General features: G+C 40.1%; 1 protein-coding gene across 1 annotated transcript in view; it reads left to right on the forward strand.

The window, feature by feature from the left end:
- Positions 1 to 24,474, forward strand: part of LOC149103961 (sushi, von Willebrand factor type A, EGF and pentraxin domain-containing protein 1-like) — a 52,286-nt gene that overhangs the window by 27,118 nt on the left and 694 nt on the right. The window contains exons 7-33 of the mRNA XM_089273769.1: positions 153 to 443; positions 586 to 834; positions 1,337 to 1,549; positions 3,201 to 3,445; positions 3,900 to 4,215; positions 4,681 to 4,842; positions 6,160 to 6,321; positions 7,530 to 7,691; positions 8,256 to 8,425; positions 8,915 to 9,431; positions 10,391 to 11,017; positions 11,637 to 11,873; positions 12,398 to 12,723; positions 13,320 to 13,458; positions 13,850 to 13,981; positions 14,605 to 14,775; positions 15,194 to 15,307; positions 15,610 to 15,732; positions 16,203 to 16,325; positions 17,372 to 17,548; positions 18,687 to 18,878; positions 19,437 to 19,628; positions 20,155 to 20,331; positions 21,040 to 21,213; positions 21,935 to 22,108; positions 22,678 to 23,013; positions 23,732 to 23,918. Coding sequence (XP_089129895.1) covers positions 153 to 443; positions 586 to 834; positions 1,337 to 1,549; positions 3,201 to 3,445; positions 3,900 to 4,215; positions 4,681 to 4,842; positions 6,160 to 6,321; positions 7,530 to 7,691; positions 8,256 to 8,425; positions 8,915 to 9,431; positions 10,391 to 11,017; positions 11,637 to 11,873; positions 12,398 to 12,723; positions 13,320 to 13,458; positions 13,850 to 13,981; positions 14,605 to 14,775; positions 15,194 to 15,307; positions 15,610 to 15,732; positions 16,203 to 16,325; positions 17,372 to 17,548; positions 18,687 to 18,878; positions 19,437 to 19,628; positions 20,155 to 20,331; positions 21,040 to 21,213; positions 21,935 to 22,108; positions 22,678 to 23,013; positions 23,732 to 23,918 — 6,088 coding nt within the window. The remainder of the gene's footprint in view (positions 1 to 152; positions 444 to 585; positions 835 to 1,336; positions 1,550 to 3,200; positions 3,446 to 3,899; positions 4,216 to 4,680; positions 4,843 to 6,159; positions 6,322 to 7,529; positions 7,692 to 8,255; positions 8,426 to 8,914; positions 9,432 to 10,390; positions 11,018 to 11,636; positions 11,874 to 12,397; positions 12,724 to 13,319; positions 13,459 to 13,849; positions 13,982 to 14,604; positions 14,776 to 15,193; positions 15,308 to 15,609; positions 15,733 to 16,202; positions 16,326 to 17,371; positions 17,549 to 18,686; positions 18,879 to 19,436; positions 19,629 to 20,154; positions 20,332 to 21,039; positions 21,214 to 21,934; positions 22,109 to 22,677; positions 23,014 to 23,731; positions 23,919 to 24,474) is intronic.

The raw sequence follows: 24,474 nt of genomic DNA on the forward strand, positions 1-24,474 counted from the left end.
TCTTTGTTACTTGAAATTTTGAACTTTGAATAGTGATTTTGGGATAATTGAGCTCTTTGTGACCTAGCCGTCAACAAACCTAAAAAGCAAACATACCATAAAAAGAAAACAAACAAACTCCGCTAATAACACCTGTTTATATCTCTCTTTAGATTATCAATCTCCTACACTAACCTGCCCCGACGGTACTACTACTGTAGGCAACGATGCAGGGAAAAATACATCATCTGTTAGTTGGAATTTTTCATTCACTGACAACTCTCTGACGGAGAATGAACCTGGAATAACGGAGGATCTCTTTGACGTCGTACTGACGATAAACGATGTCAATGTGGATACAACTCTTCCCAAGCTGTTAGGGATCGGCACAAACGCAGTGAAATACGTTGTGACAGACGTTGCTGGAAACTCAGATTCCTGTACTTTTAGTTATTTTGTAAATGGTAAGTAGAGACGTTTCAACATTTTCTCGATTGCCTCGAGGGAATAGTACAGGATTTTGTCTCTGCAACGTAACCTCTTGTGTGTGCCTAGTTAAATGGAAAGCTGAAGAGATTTATGATCCTACTGCTTTGATTTCTGTAGATACTGAGGCTCCAGTCTGTGGCTTCTGTCCACCGGACCAAACCATCGCCAACGCCACTGGTGATGAAATAAGGGTGAACTGGGACCAGCCCGAATGTACCGACAACTCCGGAGAACCGCCCTACATCTACTCAGAGAGACAATCTGGTTCACATTTCTCGGTTCCCAGTTCCACTGAAGTGTTGTACATCGTCCGTGATGGCAACGACAACGAAAACTTAGACTGCTCATTCAGAATTACAATCGAGAGTGAGTACTTGGCTCGTCGCGTGAAAAATTGAATTGTAATTGCAGGACATTTCCACAAAATATTTACCTTTATACAGTGATGACTATATCTTTTAGTCACTCTATACCCAACAGCACTTTTCAGTTGTTCCTCATGTTCTCCGCGAGTATTCCAAGATTTCCATGGCATGTATCTCTCTGCAAGTCCTTTCGATGAATTTTCCTATGTCAGAGACAGAGTTCTCACGAGTTTAATATGGGCCCTCTTTAGCTTTCTGTGGTTTCACCGTTTCAGTGGTATTTTACTGGTTCCCTGTTAGTACACCATGAGTTCTCCTTTCCTTAATAATAATAATAATAATAATAATAATAATAATAACATCACAGAGTTTTATTAAGTTTCTCCATGAGTTTGTCGCATTGTCCAAGATAAGATAAACTCTCCATCGCAAGAATGCAAGCTTTAGGTTTCAGGTTCATTTTTTTCAAATCATTACCTTTATTACCCAACTTTATTTTGAAGAATTGACCTGTCCACTATATGAACCTCCGGAGAATGGTGCCTTGTCTTGCAACACGGTTGTAGAAGACACATATTGTCAGGTGCAGTGTCAAAGTGGCAACGACTTTGTGTTCAACCCTCCTTTGTACTACTTCTGCCAAGACGGAGTATGGCAATTTTACGCCATACCAGGCCAAGAGTACAGTACTGATTTACCGTGGCCAGATTGTGCAGGTACGTTAGGTGAATGGTTCCGTAATAGCACACTTGCACAAGGATGTCGTCCGAATGTTTTACTTAACAAATAAAGAAGCCTATGCCGTGTATTACACTGTGATAAAACGCGACGGGCATTTGAGAACACGAGGGAAACTGTAAAAAGCACGAGCCGTAAAAAGCAGTGCGCGCGCTGCGATTGGTCAATTTAGCGGGCCGTATGCTCCTGCAAGGCCCGCTAAAATTTCAAGTTGGTTTTGTTACCAAACTGTTTCGTATTTATCGCCAAGTGTTCTTAACTTTTATAGCATGCGCGCAAGTGAAAGTTTAAAACTTTCTTATACTCTAAATTGTGTAATAAAGCGTGCTAACGACTTAAAAACAATTTCAAACTGACTCGTTTTACTTTCGAGGTGCATCAGAAATTTGAAACTTTTCCGAGTCCGCGTGAATTGAAATCGTTTCTGAACCCGTCAGGCACACAGCACTGATATAATAAATATTTTACTAACCTCGTCTTCTCTGTCCGTACTGTAAGTTAAGGATCCTCGTTTTTCCCCTTCGATTTATAACCCGCGCGCTTCGCGCTTGGGCCATAAACCGAAGAGGAAAAAACTCGGTCCGCAACTTACAGTACGGACCTCGAACTCGGTTAGTAAGAGGTATTAATACTCTGATAAAACATAGGTTTTTGACCAATCAGAGCGTTTTTTTCGTATCAATTCTCTCTTAAAGTCGTTGGTGTGTGATCGAAACATCTTCCGGTCTTCGTCGGAAGTCTTCGGCAATCTGTTTGAAAAATGTTCGGTAACGTTCGTGTGATCTTCGGACAAGTTTTGGAGAATTTTCGGAAATCTTCGGAAAATCGTCAAAAACGCCCTCATCAGTATGTCCATAGAATAAAAAGAACATTACACGTTAGCTCGATGATATGAACTTTATGTTCTCATGGCTGCGCTCACTCGTGAGATATTGTTCTTGCCACTCGAACATAAAAATTATATCTTCTCGCCACCGTGTACAGAGTCCTTTATTTGTGGGAGGCACGGTGGCCTCATACCTTAGTCTCCAGAACAAGCGGTCTGGGTTCGAACCCTGCTCGGATACATTGTGTTGTGTTCTTGTGCAAGACACTTTACTCTCACAGTGCCTCTTTCCACCCAGGTGTATAAATGGGTACCGGCGAACTTAATGCTTGGGGTAACCCAGCGATGGACTAGTATCCCATCCAGTGGGGAGTAGAAATACCCCAGTCGCTTCATGCTACAGGCTCCGGCCTGATGGGCCACTTGGCACTTAGCTTGTATGCAGACTTTACCTAAATTTACCTTAATTCATCTCTCCTTTATTGTTTTTAATCTTCAAACCGCAGCAGGGTTTAGATAACAATTACTGATCCTGATTAACATGATAAAAAGAAAAGAAAGAATTTTAGTAGATGTGGTCCTAAAATTGCTCATTTAGCCTCAGTCTGAAGTTTATCAGAGTAGGAACACATCTGTATCGTAGCTAGCCGTATGTCATTGTGAGTTCAATCGATTGCACTTTTGTTGAGAAGTGAGCTGGACTGAGTTCACCACCACAAGCCAGTGTGGACAGACAATATTATTTTTCTCCTGTTCCAGTTGATCAGCTATTTCCTTACTTGCTTTTTTTTCTACAACAACAGTAACTGAGAATCCCAGTTGGATCATGATTAACATGAGTCCAAATTTCTACTACGATGGAGATTGCAATGACCCAAACGTACAAGCTAACATAACGTCGAATTTCCTTGGCCTTCTAACTAGTGCTTACGTCCCTCCATTTTTCTGCACGTTCAAACCCGACGATTGCAACGAGGAAACGGTGGAAGTATACTGTGGAGAGCTTTCAGCCGCAGAAAGCCGACGAAAAAGACGTTCTGTAAGAGAGGTGTGAGACTTTTCTACGTGCGTGTAATTATTAAAATCCTGATGGGATTTGATGTCTTAGACTTGAACTGAAACTAAGGCCAATACGTTAACTGGGGTACTTCATTATTAATATTTCCCATGCCTGCATACTGCATCTCATAATTTTAATGCACAGCTCACTATGCATGGCCAAAGACAACGGGCGACTAGTTTACGTTAACGTGCGCCCCCCTCCCCCCGCGCCTCCCCCCTTAGCTGAAGGTCTGGATCCGCCACTAAGTACAGTGAAACAAACCCATAAAAAACATCGTACTTGTTGTGTGATCCATTTGATTTCTGGTTATTTATATGCATTTCTTGGCATTTTATTCATTCAATCAAGTGATGTTCTGTTGTGTAGCTGCACAACTGCACGTCGCTCTAATCTTGGTTGTGATTATTGACCAAACTTTCGATTCACTTCTGATTTCAAGGTGACTTTCAATTATAATTACATCAAGAGAGATACTGGCCTCGAGCAAGGCACCAATGACCAAGCAGGGCAAGACGCATTCAATCAAGAGAAGGCAGATAACGAGCAGTCGAGAACAGAAGTCTATGAAGGCTTCGAAACAGTTAACTGGTCAGAATATCAGGCATCATCAGGACTCGAATTAAAAGATTACAACGTTGAAAACATAAACCTCGGACCGGTGGAAGCTTATTGTTCAGAAGACGGTGCCGTGGTGAGGAAATGTGAATCGAGTGACACCAGTTGCAACAAAGACACGGGATCAATAACAAAATGCAGTAAGTACACAATTGTATTTGCTTTTGTTATATGGAGAGATGAATTGTTACTTACATAGACTGCCGTAGCTATCGTCGTGGCCTCTTACATAAACGATTAGCTGACTTGCATGGTATCGACAGCTAGGCACAAAGTAACACAAATGACATTTAACATGTCTCATTATCAAAGCCACCAGTATATTTCAGAGAGAAAAGAAAAACAGATATTCAGTGACAGTCAGGTTACTGATAAGTAGATAAGAGTTATCTTACAAATTTCGTGCTGGAACCAGCCAGCATTTGGTACTCTGGTGATTAGCTCTCTCGTATAACGATCCTTCGATGTTTTAGGCCATTTGCTACTTGCCACCGTAAAATATATATACCTGCTTGAGCGCAGTTCCACTGCTGCTGTAACTCATCATTGAAAATGTGTAGATCGTAATTATAACGTCATAAACAACGAGGGAGTTTTCTTTTTAGCCCACTGTCCTGTGGGAACGTATTACGACAAGAGCGCGGATGACTGTCTGTTGTGCCCAGAAGGCACGTATAGTCCCAATGAAGGCGCTCTAGGCTGTGAGGACTGCCCAGAAGGGACATGGACTCTAGGAACAAGGAAACACAATTTTACATCTTGTACAGGTATTTGTTTCTGTCTTTGCCTGTCGCAACTGTTTGATAAATCACTTATAAAGGCGAAACAGTCTAAATGTTTTATGTGCCATCTTAAGTTAATATAATAATAATAATAATAATAATAATAATAATAGTTTATTGATATAGCCCTGTTTCCATTTAACTTAATAGTGCTTTAGAATAATTACATTCCAAAGTTTACAATTACAAATTTCACAGTTACAGTGGAAGCTAAAAACGCTAAAAAGTTTCTCCTTTTGGATTTCTTTAAAAGAGTGTCAGTGGAAACGATACAGGGGGATAAAAACGTTTCACGTCGCCATCCCTCGCCACTACAGAGATGTGACGATCTCGAAAAATAAAAAGATTGTAGTCCTACTGCTCACATTAAAAAAGGTGTAAAATGCCTCAAAGACTTTAAATTTAACTTCTATGGAATAGTTACATACGCTTTCCAGTTTAACTCTATTCAGACTGGAAATAGGGACAAATGCTCCACGCTGACTTAAAATATTGAAACAAAAAGAGGGAAACCTTGCGACTTCATCTGAAAATTATCTGGAAACAATTTGGTAATTTTCAATATACTCGGAAGTGGATTTTTCCATGGCAAGCGTCTTCTGAAAGACATGATTTTCGTACACATCAAGTTATATGACGTTGTCATCTCGTGATCCCTCTTACTTGAAGCTTTGGAGGGTAGATTCCCCCCCTCTACCAGACTTAGCAGATCTTCATAGAGTTAAAGTCATTACATAGGGATGGAACTAGGAAAAACGTGTACTATCAATGAGGGTCTGTCACAATTTTATAGAGGCATCACAACTGTTTCCTTATTTCTTCCAATGCCTAATTCCCTCTTTGAGACGTGCCTGCAGGGAATCATGGTAGTTGCACTCATCATCTTGGACTGGATAGTTGTTTTGATGAATACAACTACCATGATTCCCTGCAGGTGCGTCTCATAGAGATATTTGGCTATCAACGATGGCAAAAGTGCGGTCCTTCCACTTCAAATAAAAGGAAAAAATATTCTAAATAAAACCATAGAAAATAAAAATATGCAGATAGCGCGACAGCATGTTATGAATCCTCTTTGACTCCCAGCAGTGTTTTAACTCAGCTATGCAAATCCGATGTGTGGTCGAATAATAAGAGTTTGTGAACTTGTTGCAATTAACGAGTATTCTACTGAGTACCTGAAAAATTCTGTGTTTAGAGCGAGTGACGTAATCATGCACAAGACCTATTGACATTTCCTCTACATTAGCTGAGTTACATACCGTAATCAAAATGAACTACGTACCTTTTTAACCATTCCAGATGAATGCGGCCCGGGATTGTATTCTTCAACTGGCATAGCTAAATGCTTCACCTGCCCCACTGGGACCTACTCATCAGAACAACGAAACAAAGAATGTATTAGTTGTCCAGAGGGTACTCTTACTGTTATCAGCGCAGCCACAGGAATTGAGGACTGCGGAAGTAAGTAAATTCGTTTCTCAATGAAAGTTTCTGCCGACAAAAATTACAGGCCATTTCCACAAATATCTGGATATTTTTTAGTATGTTTAGAAGATTCCGAGATATTTACAAAATGAAAAAAATATTTAGACAATTAAGGAATATTTAGAAATATTTATAGCTTTTTGGAGGGTGAGCCCTGTGTTTTCCAGCTTTTCCACGCTAAGAAACAATCCAGTTCAGTGGTTTTCGCCTTGAATGATATAAAGCACTTAAGGCAGTCATTTTCCAAAATGGCGGGTGCTGGTAACATTCGTGATCCTGAATCTTTTTCCTCTACTACTCCTTCTACTACCAGTGCAACACCTGTAACACTGAATAGAGAACTGCTGTTGTAAACGATCTCTTACTCCCACAAGTGAGATTTTGGTCTTGGCTATTGAAAGTCGGTTTATTATTAAAACAACAATAACAGGTGTTCATAGCCTTTTTTCGAGATATTTAGAACATTTTTGAAAATTTCTGATAAGATTTTAAGACGATTTTACGTGGTATTTGTGGAAAGGCCTGTATTACATTCTTCATTCAGCTTTTTTCTTTCCTTACTTTGCGTACTTTGCGACGGCAAAGTACTTTACTCTTTCCGTACTTTGCGACGGCGATTAGCCGCGACAATTATTATTATTATTATTATCATTATTATTACTATTATTATTACTTCAACTTGACCCCGTTCAAGTTTGCGGGTTCGCAACTGAGAAACGTTACGCTTCAAATTTTTTTTTTTCTGTTGTTTATGCTGACGTTGCTGCTGTTTTTCTTTCGGTGAACTGCCGTTCTTAAAGTTGATATATAGGAAAAGGTTAGCTCCCTAACGTTTCTAGTCTTGCCAGTGGTGAGCTGCAAACATACACAGTATGATAAATGAAAAATGGGGAACTTTATTCTAGAAATATTTTCCAATCCCCATCATTCTAGATAAACCCCGGCCACAACTGTACAAAAACCACTAAATTTTTATTAGGGCAACACTTATCCAAAAATAAGAGGTAAGCTCAAGTTTGACCCACACAAACTAACTCACTTATTTTCACACCCCACACCATACCTCATTGACGTGTACTTTCTACATGTAACTCGTATTCCCCGTAAGGTTATCACAACACATTATCTTTGCCATGATGCCTAGTTTTAAGATGCTGCTTGTTAACAACGTCTGTATTTGTTAGTGCAATGTGCTCCAGGAACATACTCAGACAATGGAGTAGAGCCTTGCTTGCCTTGTCCTGCTGGAACGTATCAGACGGAGTATGGGCAAACATCTTGTCTACCTTGTCCTGGTCAGGAATCTACACACGGCACTGGGGCAAGTTCTTTAGACTACTGTACAGGTGCGACTTTTTTTTCAGTATTTCGGTCCTAAACTCTAAACTGTAGGATTCTGAGTTCATAGGCCCATGCAACCCTTTTGAAGTCTTTAATGGAATAGTATCAGATATATTTGAGTGATTTTGTCAGGTTAACCCATGATTTGTTCGTACCCTGTTGTTTTCCATTGCTTCGTGACAGTACAGCCAACTATACACGCTAATACTCAGTTGTGTGAACAACCTAAAAACTCAAAAGGAGACTCAAAGGAGGAACATTCAACTAACTTTATCCCCGGCTTTCGCGCGAGGAAGCGTATACCAACAGGGAGGCGAGTGATGTCAATTTCATTCGTTTTTCCTCTTTAGAACATGTCGCCTCTGAACAGCACAAGTTAAAAGTTAGAAGGAAACGAATTTGAGCTGTACGTGTTCTTATCATATTCATTGCTATTTATTTCCCGGATGTAAAGTATTTAATCTGTGGTAGGTCGTGGCATTACTGAAGCCTACAAAACACAAGCCTACAATCTCAGCCACACTTAATCCCCTTATACCTAATGAAAAAATGCCAAATTGCGATTACAGAGGTGGACACATGTGTTTCGAGTCCTTGCATGAACGGTGGAACGTGTGTGAACACGAAGGAATCTTACCGATGCGAATGCCCACCGGGATACAAAGGAGGGAATTGCGAGATGGAGATTAACGAGTGTCTCGCGTTACCATGTTATCTGGACTCCACTTGTGTCAACAAGGTACCTTTGATTTATTAGATTCTCTATTCTGTGGCCTCAATGCAATTGCTAGTAGAATAAGACTGTAGTAGCCGACACGGCCGCCACGACAGATGGTTTAGCGGAGTAGTTTACAGTTCGCGTATCGCGCTCTGCTCTGTACCGCAAAAAAGCGGTGTAAAGCCACCAGTGTTGTAGACAAACCTGTTTAGCAGTCACCTTTCTGTCATGAGCAAATACAGCCCCTCTTTACAAAGTTTCAACAAACTATTTATATTGCTTTTTTAAACATCATATATAACATAACATCTCTTCTCTTCTGTGTATAACAGATGTGTTAGAGATACCTGCATCAGGCAATCACTAAGTCATTTCCGGAGAGTAACCATTTAGGACCAGTTAATTCAGGCTCCACTACATGTATCACGTCAAGTTATTTACTATCTGTGTTTTCAGGGAATACGTCTGTTACAACTTGCTAGGATCGTTTAATGTGTCTCTCTCGTACAGGTAAATGCTTACAAATGTCTTTGCACCGATGAGTATACTGGTAACGAGTGCGAACTTCCGTACGGCCTTTGCAACCAACGAACGCCTTGTGTGAATGGAGGTAACTGCATCGATAAAGCGGGAACATTTTCCTGTCAGTGTCCGCAGGGGTATAGTGGGACATTCTGTGAGATTAACATCGACGAATGTGCCTCAAGCCCTTGCCAAAATAACGGGGTATGCACCAGTGGCGTGAACACCTATTCTTGCAAGTGCCAGGCAGGATACAGTGGTGTGAATTGCCAGATCAATATCGATGACTGCGCTGCCAAACCCTGTCAGAATGGCGGTACCTGCGTGGACGATGTACAGTCCTACAGTTGCTCATGCCCAGTTGGGTACACTGGCGCCAACTGTGAGCATCCTATTGATCACTGCGTAGGGCAGCCGTGTCGCAATGGTGGGACATGCGTGAATACACTAACTGGTTTCAAGTGCCAGTGCATGCCATCCTACTCCAAATGTCTCTGCAGCGAAGGTATGGCTGACGCTCAATCTGAACCAGTAACTAGTCAGTCATTACGGAGTCAACAGATCATGTAACATACCAAATACGAAAGACTGTGTTTCACCACATTTTAAAACATCGGGAAGAGAGTTGAAAATACGATTCAATTCAATTTAACTTTAATTTAAACTCTCACAAATTTTAATTTTACAGAGATGTAAGAAAAAATAGAATGCATATAAATATATACAAATTACCTGTAGAAGATGATAAAAAGCATTAATGAAATAATTTCAAGTACAATTGTGATTAAAAACTAAAGTGTTAAAGAAAGAGAGAGAAATGGAAATAAAGGAAGACGAATAGTTTTAATACAAGGTTGATTGAGTTTGGAACACCTAGATAGTTTATGTAGCTAATCGAGTAGGTGGTCCAAAGAAACATAATTTAGCAGAAGGAATACAGATTTGAAAAAGCAATTTAGGTGAAAAGTATTTCTTCAAGATCTAACCACAAAACAAGTAATTACATTTCAACTTAAGAACTATTAATACTATTATAACTGTACGACTTGTAGCGGAGTATTTTTGACGAACATCGAGGTGTTTGGCAATGAGGTCAAACACTGTCTTGAGTGTTTGATATATCTTCTCTATCGAAAATAAAACTAAGGGAAAAAATGGAGAAAACAATGGTAAACGTTTTTGCTAATTAAGATCAGGTGTCCATACACCATCACGGTCACGATTTCCTATGTTTAAACTTGATGAATTTTTAATGACTCTGAAAATACTAATTCATGCTTACCTTACTACAATTTCAAAATATAAGGCACTCGGAAGTACACGGAACTGATTCGTCCGCCATTTAGTTCCTGTTTTCACACACGTAACGTCAATGACGCGAGTATTGTTGATGCTCCATCGAGAACACGTCACTCCATTGTATGATTGCCCAACAATTGACCATTTTCATTACTTCTCTTGCAGAGCTTTCATCTGACTACGATTTGTCGTTTCAAGTCAGAGCGGCCAAGTCGTATTCCAAGATTAAGAAGCCAATTTCGGACCTTAACGCACTAACCATCGCTTTTTGGATGCGTACCAGCGACCGCAACCCCGGAACAGTGATCTCCTACGCAACTCAAGTGGGTGATATTGTGCAGGACAACGCATTAGCTTTACAAGACTATTCCAGCTTCAATCTATTTGTAAATAATAGAACTGTTTTCACAGGACTGAAAGTAAATGATGGTCAGTGGCATCACGTGGCAGTTACGTGGGAGAGCGCTGGAGGAACATGGTATTCCTACAAAGATGGCGTTGAAATAAAAAGCTCATCTCAGGCTTTTCAACAAGGTGAAGTTATTTCTGGCGATGGCGTTATGATCCTTGGCCAAGAGCAAGACGAACTGGGTGGTGGATTTAACACTCAAGAAAACTTTATCGGCGATATTAGTCAGCTGAACATCTTTGACTACATGCTGTCTGCTAACGATATTTATAACTTGGTATACAGTTGCGATCATGTAAAGGGAAACGTAGCAGCCTGGAGCGACTTTAGAGAGAGGCTCTTTGGAATATACCACTTAACTGACAAATCGTACGCGTGTGACTGTGAGTGCCTTTTATTTACCTTGTACAGTTCGTATTTAATGAATGTGATCACAGTATTTAGCTAACTACGTAAAGAACGCCTTTTTGGCAAACGTGAGACATGGGATATTGGTTATCTAAATTTGCTTAGTTTCACCGCTTGATAAGATACAGGTTTACAATTGGATAATGAGCTGGAGATTTCTATCGCGCAAAGAAGCCGAGAGCGAATAAGCTAATTGTTTTAGCATAAATGTATTAGTCGTTCAAAACTTAATCTAAAAAAAAACAAAAAATCGACCGTCATTTTGATAACAACAGCACGGTGCCACGCTACTCATTATCTACAACAGAATAGATAGTGAGTAGTGTAGCCAATCAACGAACGGCATTTGTGATAGCACGCTAGTAGATTTATAATGATATAGAATAGAAGTGACCCAATAAGGAGGATCCTTATTCGCTTATGGAATGATATTCTTGTCATTAGGTATCGACAACAATTCACTGGTGTTGATCCAGTTGTATGCCTGGTTAGAAAGGGACCCTGTGCCTTTACTCAAATACGTAGCCAATAGCCAATAGCAAGCTTCAAGAGAACGATAATGGAAAGCCGTCGTTTGCTTTCAATCTCTTTCAGTTGCCGCCGAGCAGAGGAAATACTCCCTGACTTACAAGTCTTACATATCTGGAAACGATGACAAAACGGTGGATAACTCGTCCCCAGAAGCTTGTGCGTCATCTTGCTCGTCGGAAGCTTCTTTCATCTGCAGGTCTTTTGACTTTGATAACTCAACTAACACATGTTACTTGAGCAGCAAATCAACGATTGACAGTGATCTGACAAGTTCATCAAGCTACAATTACTACGAGCTGAGTAAGTAAAACATGCCTAGCTAATTAATATATTATGTTCCCGACAGGCAGATAGTGTCAGGTGTGAACGTATGCTGTTATTGGTCTAACGTTTGGTGGTTAAAACATGGCACTGTAACTGATGCCTTCTTTAATTTTGGTTATTTACTCTTACTTATTGCGTATCGCTTTATACATGAGCAGACTCAGATATAGAGGACAACACCACTCACATTTTGACGCTACTAAATTGATTGGCTGATTGGCTGATTTATGCTAAATGGTCGTTTTCGACTAAACTGGTTTAAGCATTTGGTGTTAGACAAGTAGGGCTGGTTTGATAAAAAGCAGTAATAGGCAGTCGTCCAAAGACAAGTGCCTCGTAGACCTGAATAGATGAAATGAATATTTCACTATTATTCACGATGAATGAAATGAATATTTGAAAAATAGCGTAGTAAAATGGTGAACCGAGAAGCGATAGGTCAAGAATAATTTTAAATTTCTTGTTTTCTCTCCACCTTCCTTATGATTATTACCTTGTAGACTGTCTTAAAAGCCTTGGAGTCTCGACAAGCAAGCGCATTCCTGACGCTGATATGACAGCATCAAGTCAATACAGTTCCCAGCACGCGCCAATAGGAGGTCGCCTGAATTTTCAAGCTCAGATAACTTCTCAGGGGGTCACCACTCAGATCGGAGGTTGGTCTGCATTGTCTAACGATCAGAACCAGTATCTCCAAATCAAGTTTGGCCAGATTTTCCAGATTGCTGGTACAGCCACTCAAGGCAGAGCAGACGATGCTCAATGGGTGAAGAGCTACAAACTGGAATACAGTACTGACGGATCAACTTGGACTTACTATCCAGACGTAAGATGAACTTTCAAAATCCTTTTAATGATGATTTACAAAGGAAAAAAGATACTTGAAATTGCATGTGATTTAAAAGGAAACTGTTGTGCTACGTCAGCGTCCAAGTCAATTACCTAATTAATTATCACTGACTTGATCAAGCGGTCCTAAGGTGAGCGTCGTAAAACCAAAACCAAAGTAATCACTCTGGCCAATCACAAAGAACACGTACAATCCAGTGAACTAACCAAAACTCAAAGTAAACGCGAAGCGCCGGAAAACCTGTGTGAGTGACTGTGTGAGTGACAATTGGTTTTGGTTTTAGTTCTGACTGAATGAAAAATCGCGCGAGTCTTTTAATCCAATCGTGTAGCGTGGTACTAGTGGAAACTAATAAATTTTCGACACTGAAATGAAAAGTGCTCCAATATCAACTTAGACATAAATTAGTATTGCTGAAGACGTTGAAAAGTGGACGTCTTGAACGCCAGTGTTTGGTCGAAGTAAAAATGAGGATATGTTAGTTACTGAAAACGTCACAAAATTACTTTTATCAGCATTAAATGTACTACGTCGTTTACACAACGCAACATTATCATTTTAATATTATACAGACTCTCACTGGTAACACTGACCAGGACACGGTAGTACGAAATGAAGTCAGAGTGTTTGAAGCCATGTATCTAAGGTTTAGACCACAGGAATGGAATGGACACATTTCAATGAGAGTAGAAGTATATGGTTGCCCACAGAGTAAGTAACTTTGTAAACTGTTCGACACAAACAAAGCCAAAGTTATTTGTCTAAAGGCCCGAACATTGAAGTCCTATTAGAAGTTTTCTGGTTACAGGATTACTTACTTACTGCCCTTATGCCTGCTAGCATGTAAGGCAGCAACAAAGACCAGAAGTCAAAGGTATATTAAGGCAAAAAATTAACGGAATACAGGATATTTCAGGGAAAAAAAAAGAGATATGAGAGATTAAGATCAGATAAAACGGTACATCGAGTAGAAAAATCGTTCATTTTTGCAACCGGTATAAACAGTAGTACAGTACTCAGACACGCCCCTCCCCTCCTAAAAAAGAGCTTCAACATTGTTTTAAAAGAAATCTTTTATTTTAAGTGTCTACTTCCTCCATAGCCATCGTCGCACCTGCCGATAACACGAACGAATGTAGCACTGCACCTTGTCAGGAAGGAACTTGTGTTGACCGATATAACGACTATCTGTGTGTATGTGCAAGCGGCTATTCAGGAAGGACTTGTGACACTGGTAAGAATAGATAGGATATGCATAGGTTACTCACTGTACCCAACCACGCATAAGGACAAATATACGAAAATTAAACAGACGATTTAATTAAAGGCATCTTTGGAAAGAACGTCCAACCCATTTAAAAGAGCTTAGCGTATTTGCTTTTTCAAAACCAATAACACAATAGTTTACTGTCAGACCAATACGTGCACACGATTTAGTCATTTTTGCTTTTCTGTTTTTGTTCTTCCTTAAACTACACTCAGTGTAAAAGTCTTCATTCATCTCTCCTATCTTACAACTAGACATAAGAAGGCTGGAGGCTAACTCGAAAACCTAACGGTTCATTTAGCCTCCAGGCACCAGTCACATTCAAACAAGATTACAACAGATATTTTATCTGAAATATACTACACATACTAAATACACTAAAAATGAAATAATATTTGTATTTGTATTGATAAAATAAAGATGCTTTTGTGGTTGTTTTTTTATATGTACAAGGTCACTTATCTCTCTCACGGGTTGTGTTAACAAATACAAAACCAGAGCCACTGAGATAAACGCCTATTTTACTTGTTGTTCCAAAACTAGCGTTAAACCTGTTAATACGTTCTGTTATTGATTTACCTTGAATTTAGCAAACAACTGTAAAGAGATCGGTGCACCAATTTATGGTACAAAGTCTTCGTCCAATTACAACGAGGGAAGTACAATCACGTTCACCTGCAATGCTGGATATACTCTCATAAAATCCTCATCTAGGACATGCCAGGGAGGAGCGTGGACTGGAAACCACCCTACATGTTCAGGTATCATAAACATATAGTTCAATAGCATAGCAGTCTGCCTTAGAAAAAGCAAGCGACTTTGTATGTTGAGCTCCTCAGAATGTTGACCGATTTTATTTTTGTGTTTATTTTATTGAAATTAAAAACTACGTACCATTAGACAGATTCGGTTAACGTATTGACATCCTTGTTGCTACCCAGATCAGATCATGCCGGATAATTAATTTGGGAGGTTACAATTGTTCTGTTTGTAAATACTCCCAAGCAATGACCTGGGTGTGGCAATTTGCACAATTGTAACTCCCCCCAGTGAATCGTCACGTGGTCTAAATTGGGTGGCAACAAGGATGTAAACACGTTAACCGAATCTGTCTATTAATCAACCGCTTTACAGGAACATTTGTATGACATGAATTTTGACAATTTAATTTTCGTTTAGATACGGATGAGTGCGCCAATAACCCTTGTAATCAATGGTGCAAAAATACACATGGAGGATACGTCTGTCATTGCGACCAAGGCTATGAACTTCAAGATTCCAACACATGCGTGGGTAGGTTAACTAAAGGATGAACACATTTTCCGCTCATGAGCTTGGAAACGCACCCAGGCAAATCACCCATCTATCAATTCGATTTATCGGCGCAAAATGAATTTCTTCAAGCAGATGTTATCATTTTGTAGCGGGAGTGGTTGGGGGGGGGGGGGGAGGGGCGGGGGCGTTATCAGTTCATGTTTCACCCCATTTCTCAGCTAAAATAATAATCGCTTTAATCAGGCCTGATTTGAACCCTGGCCACATTGGTAAGAGGCGAGGTGGCAGGTGTTCTGATTGTATCGCTTGATGTCTTTCAGATATTGACGAATGTTCAATTTCTAACGGTGGCTGTTCTCACTCGTGTCACAACTCTGCTGGTTCATTCTCTTGTTCCTGTCCGAGTGGTCTCGAGCTCGGTTCTGGGAAACGGAGTTGCCAAGGTAAAGTTGTTATCGATATCAAATGAGAATTTAGAGCATTGATAGGAAAAGCTAAGGTCAGTGGGACAACGTCATGTTTGTGATGTGTAATCCCTTCGTCCGTTGTTAACACGTCTACTGTAAAATTGGAACTTCCTCAAGCGCCATCAAGCTCCCAGTTGTTCGTTGAAGATGCCTTAAGACAGATAGTCAGTCTTGACGAATTAATCCTTTTGTGTCCGCCATTATACCAACGCGCATAATCATTCATATGCATAAGATGTCCGTCTTTAAACGCAGAGACCCATTATCGGTCTCTAGGTATAGTCTGAGACGCACAAAAGCAAGTAGAGCATAAAAACAATGTACAGACGTAGCACGAGGGACAAGCGAAAACTGGTGCCGTGAAGAGCCCTATCTACAGTTCCATCCCTGACATATCTGGTAATGCCTTCAAGGCCATCTTGATCAATCCTTTCTTGGATTTCTAGATATCGATGAGTGTGCAACTTCAAATGGTGGATGCGAACACAAATGTGTCAACACGTACGAGTCGTTCTATTGTGTTTGTAGACAGGGATACACTCTAAGCGGAGATAACGCAAACTGCGAAGGTGAATGTTATATATATATTTTTTATCTATAATAAGGAGCTACGTCTCGGTTTGTGCATCTTTAATAATAATAATAATAATAATAATAATAACAATAATAATAATTGACATGGCAGTACAATCAGACAGAAACACATCCGTGAAAGTCAGTGAAAAACTATCCAAATATAAGGACTTGGAAATCGAAACAAGCCGAATGTGGGGCATGAGAACGGAAACGATACCAGTTATCATTGGAGCACTTGGAGCTATCAAAAAGGGACTAGGAACTTATCTTGGAAGAATTCCCGGCCAATTAAGCATCAGTGAACTACAAAAGATAACCTTGCTAGGTACAGCACACATTTTGAGGAGGGTGCTATCAAGCTAAAAACTGGCTATCCCCTAGTGCCCCAGGACCATGGTTTGGTCTCGACCTAAGGACTCTAAGCAAACATTACGTGAGGACGATAATAATAATAATAATAATAATAATAATAATAATAATAATAAGTCACTTATACAGCTCTTTTTCTATATATAGCGCTTTATATAACGTTTTTTCTTTAAAGGTTTAGCCTAAATTTTTCAAGTTCTTCGTTTCTAATCGGTGTTAATCTTCTCCATCCTTAACCATTCGTGTTCCTTTATAGTTTATTTTTGTCTCTGGTGTTTTTTCTATCTTAGTAAACTACTATTTTTGGGTTTTCTAAAATTTTAAGTTAATTTTGTACGTGGCCAAAAAATGCTCAAAACACCGTGACTTTATCTAGTATTGCCCAGATTTAACGTCGAGTTAGCTAATGGGGCTGAGCGCTAGGTTTGGACTTTGTCAGGGTATCAAAGTATAATGGACTTGTCAAAGTTGTTACAAATACTCATTTACAGCCTTCAGGTGTGTTTCATAGGCCGGGTGAACTGATCCTTTTGAGCAACCCAACTATAAATGACACTGAGGCAGCGATAAACTGTTGCAACGGTGGTGCTACAAATAACCATACCCGAACACCAAGATATTGATTTGATCTTAATTCTACATGTATGTCTATTAAAATTCTGTTACTTAGCATTGACATGTCCCAGCTTGAGCAGCCCAGCCAATGGTAACGTGGCACTGAGCTCTGGCCTCGCTGTGGGAAGCACAGCAACATACACGTGCGACGATGGCTACAGAGCTTCATATGCAGCCACAAGGTACTGCCAGCCAGACGCACAGTGGTCAGGACAAGACCCTGCCTGCATACGTAAGTGTCTCTCGCCATTCATGAGAAAATACGAAAAACAAAAGAAGAGAAGCCTAGAAAACGTCAACAGATCAACACTGTAAAGACATGATTGATCATTGCAGTTACTCACCCAACTTATAAGCATTTGTGAAATTAAAGCCTGAAAGAAACTTCAGGCTCGAACGGGGTTCAAACCCATGACTTCTGCGATACCGGTGCAACGCTCTTCTAACTGAGCTATCAAGCCAGCTGCGAGCTGGTCACGTTGCGAGTTCATATTGAATATACCCGTAGATGGTGAAGAATATAAGCGAATACATGACGTATCATATATTTTAATTGCGGTGAAAGATATGAAGACATGATTGATCATCGCAGTAATGCACACAACTTAAGCAGTTGTGAAACACTGTATGAGTCACATTATAGATAGAGTCATCCAATTTCATGTTATCCTTTGTATTTGAGCAAAATAGTTACGCACGCTACCAGAAATACATCCTTACGACACCAAATCCAAGTTCTTTGGGAATAAACATAGAGGAAATTTTATCCAACTATTATACTGGATGCTATTCCTGGAATAATATTCCTTTATCTATACGCAAAAAGCCAACGAGAGAATTATTTTAAAGATCACTTTACCAGTATTATTTTGGTCAGTACTAATTAGTGCAACAGCAATGACTATTGTAACATCCTTTTCGTATCGTGATAGTCTGTTTAAACCCCCGAACTAAAAGTAAAATGAAAACCTAGCCTGAACATTTCATAAAGGAAAACTGGCATGTTACACGCAACTGTTGGGCCAGGGGTATACTTTTGAACTACCTGTTTAACTGAAACAGCTTCAAGTTTAGAGACAATTACCGGCTAGAGTCTTGATTGTCGTGCAAATCACTCCACCTGTCCTAAAAATTGTTACATTTACCCAGACATCAATGCCGACCAAACAAATAACACACCAAAATTTTCCTCAAGAAATTCTAGGGAACGTCGCGAGGTTTGACCAGCACAGCTGGAATGTTGTTTAATATACAAATGTTTGAAATCGTCGTGTGCATTTCATGTCCGCAACTCTGGGCTAATTAAATAGAGTCAATGGAATAAAATAGATCCAGAACACAAGAAATTAAGTGCTTCCTGAAACGTTTAGGTGTTTACTGTGCGGAAATTGGTGAAGTGGAAAACGCCGAGCCAGTTGTCTTAACTGGAGTAGAAGGCGACAAGAATGTTCTTGGAACCCAGGCATCCTTCACGTGTAAAGCGAACTACGCCATGGTAGGCGATGCAATAAGAACGTGTCAACAAGATGGAACATGGACTGGCACACAACCGAGATGTATTGGTAAGTTATGATAGACAAAGTGGAGCACATAACTAAATACTCATATACCAAGTTATTCTGGTGAGAATTGTCCAGTGTTAGTCTCGCATGGGCATCGATTCCGACTCGGGTAAAACAACGCCCTCTGTTCTCATTGGAACAAGAAAAAGAATAGCAAGAAGTTCAGGGGTTACCAGTACCCTTGTCAACATTAGTGGTACAAAATGTATTCTTAATATCATCCCCATAAGACGTCGGCGATAAGTACTAACTAGAAGCACGTTCATGGTACGTTCATGTAGGTTTTGCTGCCTGTTAAATGTATTGAAGAAAACGATTATCCTCGTGCTTGTCTCGGCAACACCACTTCATTTTTTTTTTTTTTTTTTGACGTGGCAAAACATGTCAATTACATGGCAATACATCAATATCAGAAGGAAATATTAAAATCAGTACCCCGCGAAACTCTTCACAAGGCTTGATCTCGCCTAAAACCAAGCCCTGGTGCCTTCGACCTTGATTTCCTGCCGAGGACTAAGTTTCAAAACATCAGCTTGGTTTCTTTTTCCTTAATTGCAGCTGCCTTCTGCAGCCCAGTTCCAGTCCCTACAAATGGAGCGGTTCAAGGTTATCGGTATGAACTGGGCGCCACACTACGTATCTCCTGTGACACTGGTTATAACATGGTTCCAGAAAGTTCTTCATTTAGAACATGCGTCTCCGATGGCCAAGGAGGAGGAGAATGGTCACAAGTGGACCCTGTCTGCGAATGTACGTTTGTTGTAGAGACGCTTTATATAAACAATAGCCTCAGTCCATTTGACGAGAAAATATGCGGATATTCCTCCGCGGATATCATTTGCTCCAAGAAGCGAACAGTTTCCTTGAGCTATGCTCCCGGACCTCTGTTCGCTTCTGGGAACAGATATTGTCCGCGGACAAGTATCCGAGCATATTTTCGCGTCAAGAATGGAGGCTGTTGTGTTTATTATCCTACCACTATTTTTCGTGGCTCGCGCGGTTTTGAACTTTGGGAATACCACTCGGATATTCCCCAGTATTCAGCCACGTCACGCGCTTAGACCATTCGCGCACGAGCGAAAATATTTGATCGCTTATATACATTGATAGCCACTTGATGCACCTGTAGAAAAAAAAAAAACTTGTAATGTCCAAGAAAGCATAAAGATAACATTGAACTAGTAAGATAATTTAGTTCTAGCTGGAAAAACCGTTGTAAACTTATACGTGGAATAAGTTGAAGTAATGCCAGACACCCATTTCATTGAAATTTTAGTGGTAGACTGTGGTGACCCTGGCAACCCTTATGGTGGATACCGTCACATAGCAACCGACACTAAGTACGAGTCCACTGTGACGTATACATGTCAGCCAGACCATCACCTGGAGGGAGAGGACAGTCAAGTTTGTCAAGGAGATGGACTGTGGAGTGGTTCGAAGCCTGTCTGTTTAGGTATGTGCACAGATGGAACAAGTTACTTTCTTCATTTAAAGATCTATGAAAGTAGTAACTAAAGTGGTCGATGTTTTTCGGCTGACATTGCTCTTATACGAACTCCTCAGGCCTTTTCTAAGAATACCACAACACCTTTCAATCTGCCGTGTTAGCCTTCCATGGACGAAACAACTGCTTTTCCTTCCATTCTAGTGACACCATGGAGTTTAGATTACATGTGGTTAGCTTGCGCGGGAGTGTGACCAACCTCGTCCTCAGGGTCTTCCCGCCCCGTGGAACAAGAGAGACGGGCGGGAAGAAAACAGACCCTGGGAACGACGTTGGATTGTGACGTGTCACTGAATTAAAGCAACAATAAAGCTTGCTTCTGACTTAAGAGGCCAATGGAAACTAGGTCACAAATAACAACTGAGTGAAAAAAAAATCCATTGCTTTAAGCACTAGAGCAAATAAAAAGAAATTATAAACTCAAACCTGCATATTGGGGAGTATCATTGTATTTTTGTTAAGAAAGGCCAATCACATTTTCTCTCGATATGACTGCTTGATTGTGCAGGTAATCTTTCTAGGTGTGACGTCACAATTTGATGCTAGTTTAAACAAGCTGTATACTCTCATTCAATGATAACAAGAACAGTAACATAATATGGCGATATCATAATATAATGTTTAGTCACTCTCTTTCTCTAACGATGTTACGTACAGAGCGCTCTTGTGGGAATCCTGGAACACCTGATAATGGAGAGAAGAACTCGTCGTCCTACCAATATGGCAACGCCATCTCATTTACGTGTAACGTTGGTTACACCATGCAAGGATCCCCGGTTCGCACGTGTCAAACTAACGGCGAGTGGACTGGTACACAACCTACATGCCCCAGTAAGTTAGACTCTTGTGTTATTTTAATTGTCCGACAGGGACGACAGTTCACCGAATCTTTTCCTTTGCGACAGGTTTTCCTTCGTTGAAGAGATCGTATTAGTCCGACAATACGTCCTGAGCTAACATTAGTTGAATTTGGAGGTTCTTTTAGTTGGTTTTTCCTCGGGAAAGCGTGTTAGCGAAAGCGGAAGGGAGCGTGAAGTCGGCAAGAATCAGGTTTAAAATCGTTTTCCTTTGAGAAATTCATTTAACAATGTGGAAGACGTCGAAGGAAAAGGCACCAGATGCGATATTTACTTTGTTTGTACTATAACTCTGAAAACCTCCAAAACTGGCTAGTGAGTAATTAAAACTAGCAAATAAAACTGAAATGTTATAGAAATGTAAACTTTTCCTCAAGAAAATTAGAATGTGTCATAATAATCTTGCTATCATAGATTATCTTCAGTCATCATTGTCAAAAACGTACCACATTGTCGTAATTCAGTTTCAGACGATTAATTAACAATTATTTACTAAAGTGGAGGTGAATAGTACTTGTTATTGCCTCCGAGCTTGCCAATTAAAATGAGCAGAAAGCACTATTCGCCTGTGTGGTACATACTAAAAATATTAATTCGGTAGCTTTTTTTAAACTATGTTTGTATTCTCCCAGAGGAGAGCTAGGACTACGATGATGACGATTTTCTAAACTACATGTATAAAATAATGTTTCTAGTTGTTAGCTGTGGCGACCCAGGTATACCGGCTAATGGCGTCAGGTATGGAGATACCTTCACGTATCAAAGCAGAGTAGTGATGGAATGTGATCCTCAGTATAGACTTGTGGGTGACCTCACCAGGACCTGCCAAGCAGATGGTACATGGTCAGGGACACAGCCCACTTGTGAGCGTAAGTAGTAATACAATATTTGTTGGATATTACGAGCCGTGTCCTCGTTTTCTTGACCATCGAGACCATCCTTTGCCCATCAACTTCAAAAGTTGCGGATTTTAGCAGTAATGAAATTAGAAAGGAACACTCTCACAAGTGTGCGTGGCTATACTGTCTTAGTATATTTTCTCTTTTAGTAAATTCCATAAATTATCGTCTTTATCATCATCATCATCATCATCATCATCATCATCAATAGCATGTGCAAGAGATCATGATAGTCTCTTGCATGTTTTATTTGCCCCTCCATAAAAAAAAAAAACATATACAAGACATACAATAACAAATTAAGCTAAGAATAAGGCGAGGATCACCTCCGAAAAAACCACCAGACAGTTGTTAATACGCGCGGCATGACCAATTCAGAACTACACCAATCCAGCATTCCTCGCTGTGGTCTTTAATCCTTATTTTCTTTTCTCTGTACCTTAATAACCATATCCAAATATATCTCTGTCAATGAACGCCAATGGGTATCCCGGCTAATAGAAAAACTAAGAAATGAGGAAAAATGTTTCTGCTTTCAGAAACGAGCTGTGGAGCATTCTTGAATGGTCCGAGTGGTACAGTGACATCAACAAACTATCCCAGCAATTACGGTAACGACGAGTACTGCACGTGGCAGATACAAGTTCCGGTGAACAAGAAAGTCAGACTCGACTTTACCGAGTTTAAGACGGAGACTGGCAAAGATTACTTGCTGATCTACGACAGGAGTCACTACGAAAGTGCAACCATCGTGTTTGACGGGACAACTTATCTGCCGCCATCATTCACCTCATCCGGGAATGTATTGCGAGTGAGATTCATCAGTGATGGAAACACCACGAGGAAAGGATTCAGTTTCAACTTCAAGCAAGTCGGTAAGGAAGACCAACGGGTAAAATAAGCTCATCAAAACGTTTATTGCCGATGCAATATTTTTTGGGTGTACGTGTGCAGGCATACTGTATTCCGTAATTATATATGTATAATATAAAGAAATTGAACTTAGGATGAAAGTAAACAATAAAAACACTTATTATCTTACAGCACCTAATATCATACCAAGTCGTCATCCGTATCCCCTGCGCCAAACAAGGGAGCGTATTGCCATTCAAATCTAGTCAGTCTAGGGCCATAAGAAGAACTAAATAAGAGATAACACACAAACTGTGGTGATAAACATGAGAATAAAACGCATTGTTGGGAAACTAAATAAATGATAACGTTAGCAGCAAAGAGCTTCATCTTTAATAGTTTGCATCTTTTAATATGCATTTTTTTTTCAGCTTCTGTCATTGTTATTGTCAATTAGTTACTTATCTTAAATTTAAAATTTAGTTGTTACTTCTATTCTCAATAAACATACGAAACGTCAAGCAAAAAGATATAGTTTTTCTTTTTGTTTTTCAACAATGCATTTTATTGTCATGTTTATCACCGCAGTTTGTGTGTTATTTCTTGTTAAGCTACGATGGCCAAAAGAAAAGAGTATTTAAGAAGTAAATAGAACTGAAATCGAGCGAACCGTCACGGTAAGCTAAAAACATTCACACTTCACAATAACTCATAGACAATCATGTGTTTGTAACTTCCTAGATACATCTTGTGGAGGCGTATACGAAGATGGAAGTGGCATAATCTCGTCACCAGGCTACCCGAACGGTTATGCTGATAACCTCGACTGCGTGTGGCTGGTGCATCGCACCGTGGACATCCCCGACTTTATCTTCACTGACTTCTCAACGGAAACTACCTATGACTTGGTGAAGATCCACGCCGGGAGGTATGCTGTAACATTGTTTTCTTGTCCATTTAGTACTCTGCGCCAATTAGTGTTTGTTAATTTGGATAGCCACTAAAACCTCGCAATCTAAAACGATAGCGCAATGGCCCTATTTACAGGCAGAAAGGTTAACCTTAATGCTAGGTTTACCTTAGCAACAGGGTCAATGATAGTCGGATTTACAAGGAAATCACGGCACAGGTAGAATTACCTTACCACCCTAGTACTAGGGTAACCCTAGCTGCCTTGTAAACACGTTAATGAAAAAAGGCAACCCGCTAACACTAGGGTACTCTATCTACCTGTAAACACGGCCCAAAACCATCACCACCACAACCACTACCAGCAATGTGTCCCTAGCAAAAACGCCACCCCACACAGAAGTTCTAGATCTATAGTATACTTTTGTGGACTAAGTGGTGATTACAGTAAACAATACGAAATATCGTTGCGTAAAAGGCAATTTAAAAAATCTCGGTTAACAAACTTGTCAAACCAGTTATACTAATCAGGTGTTCCACCCCAAATCGCAATACAAACGGTTTTTAGCCGTTCG

The sequence above is a fragment of the Orbicella faveolata genome, unplaced genomic scaffold (genome assembly GCF_042242905.1).
Source record: "Orbicella faveolata isolate gen_17 unplaced genomic scaffold, um_ofav_v1 contig_35, whole genome shotgun sequence".
NCBI classification, from domain to species: domain Eukaryota; kingdom Metazoa; phylum Cnidaria; class Anthozoa; order Scleractinia; family Merulinidae; genus Orbicella; species Orbicella faveolata.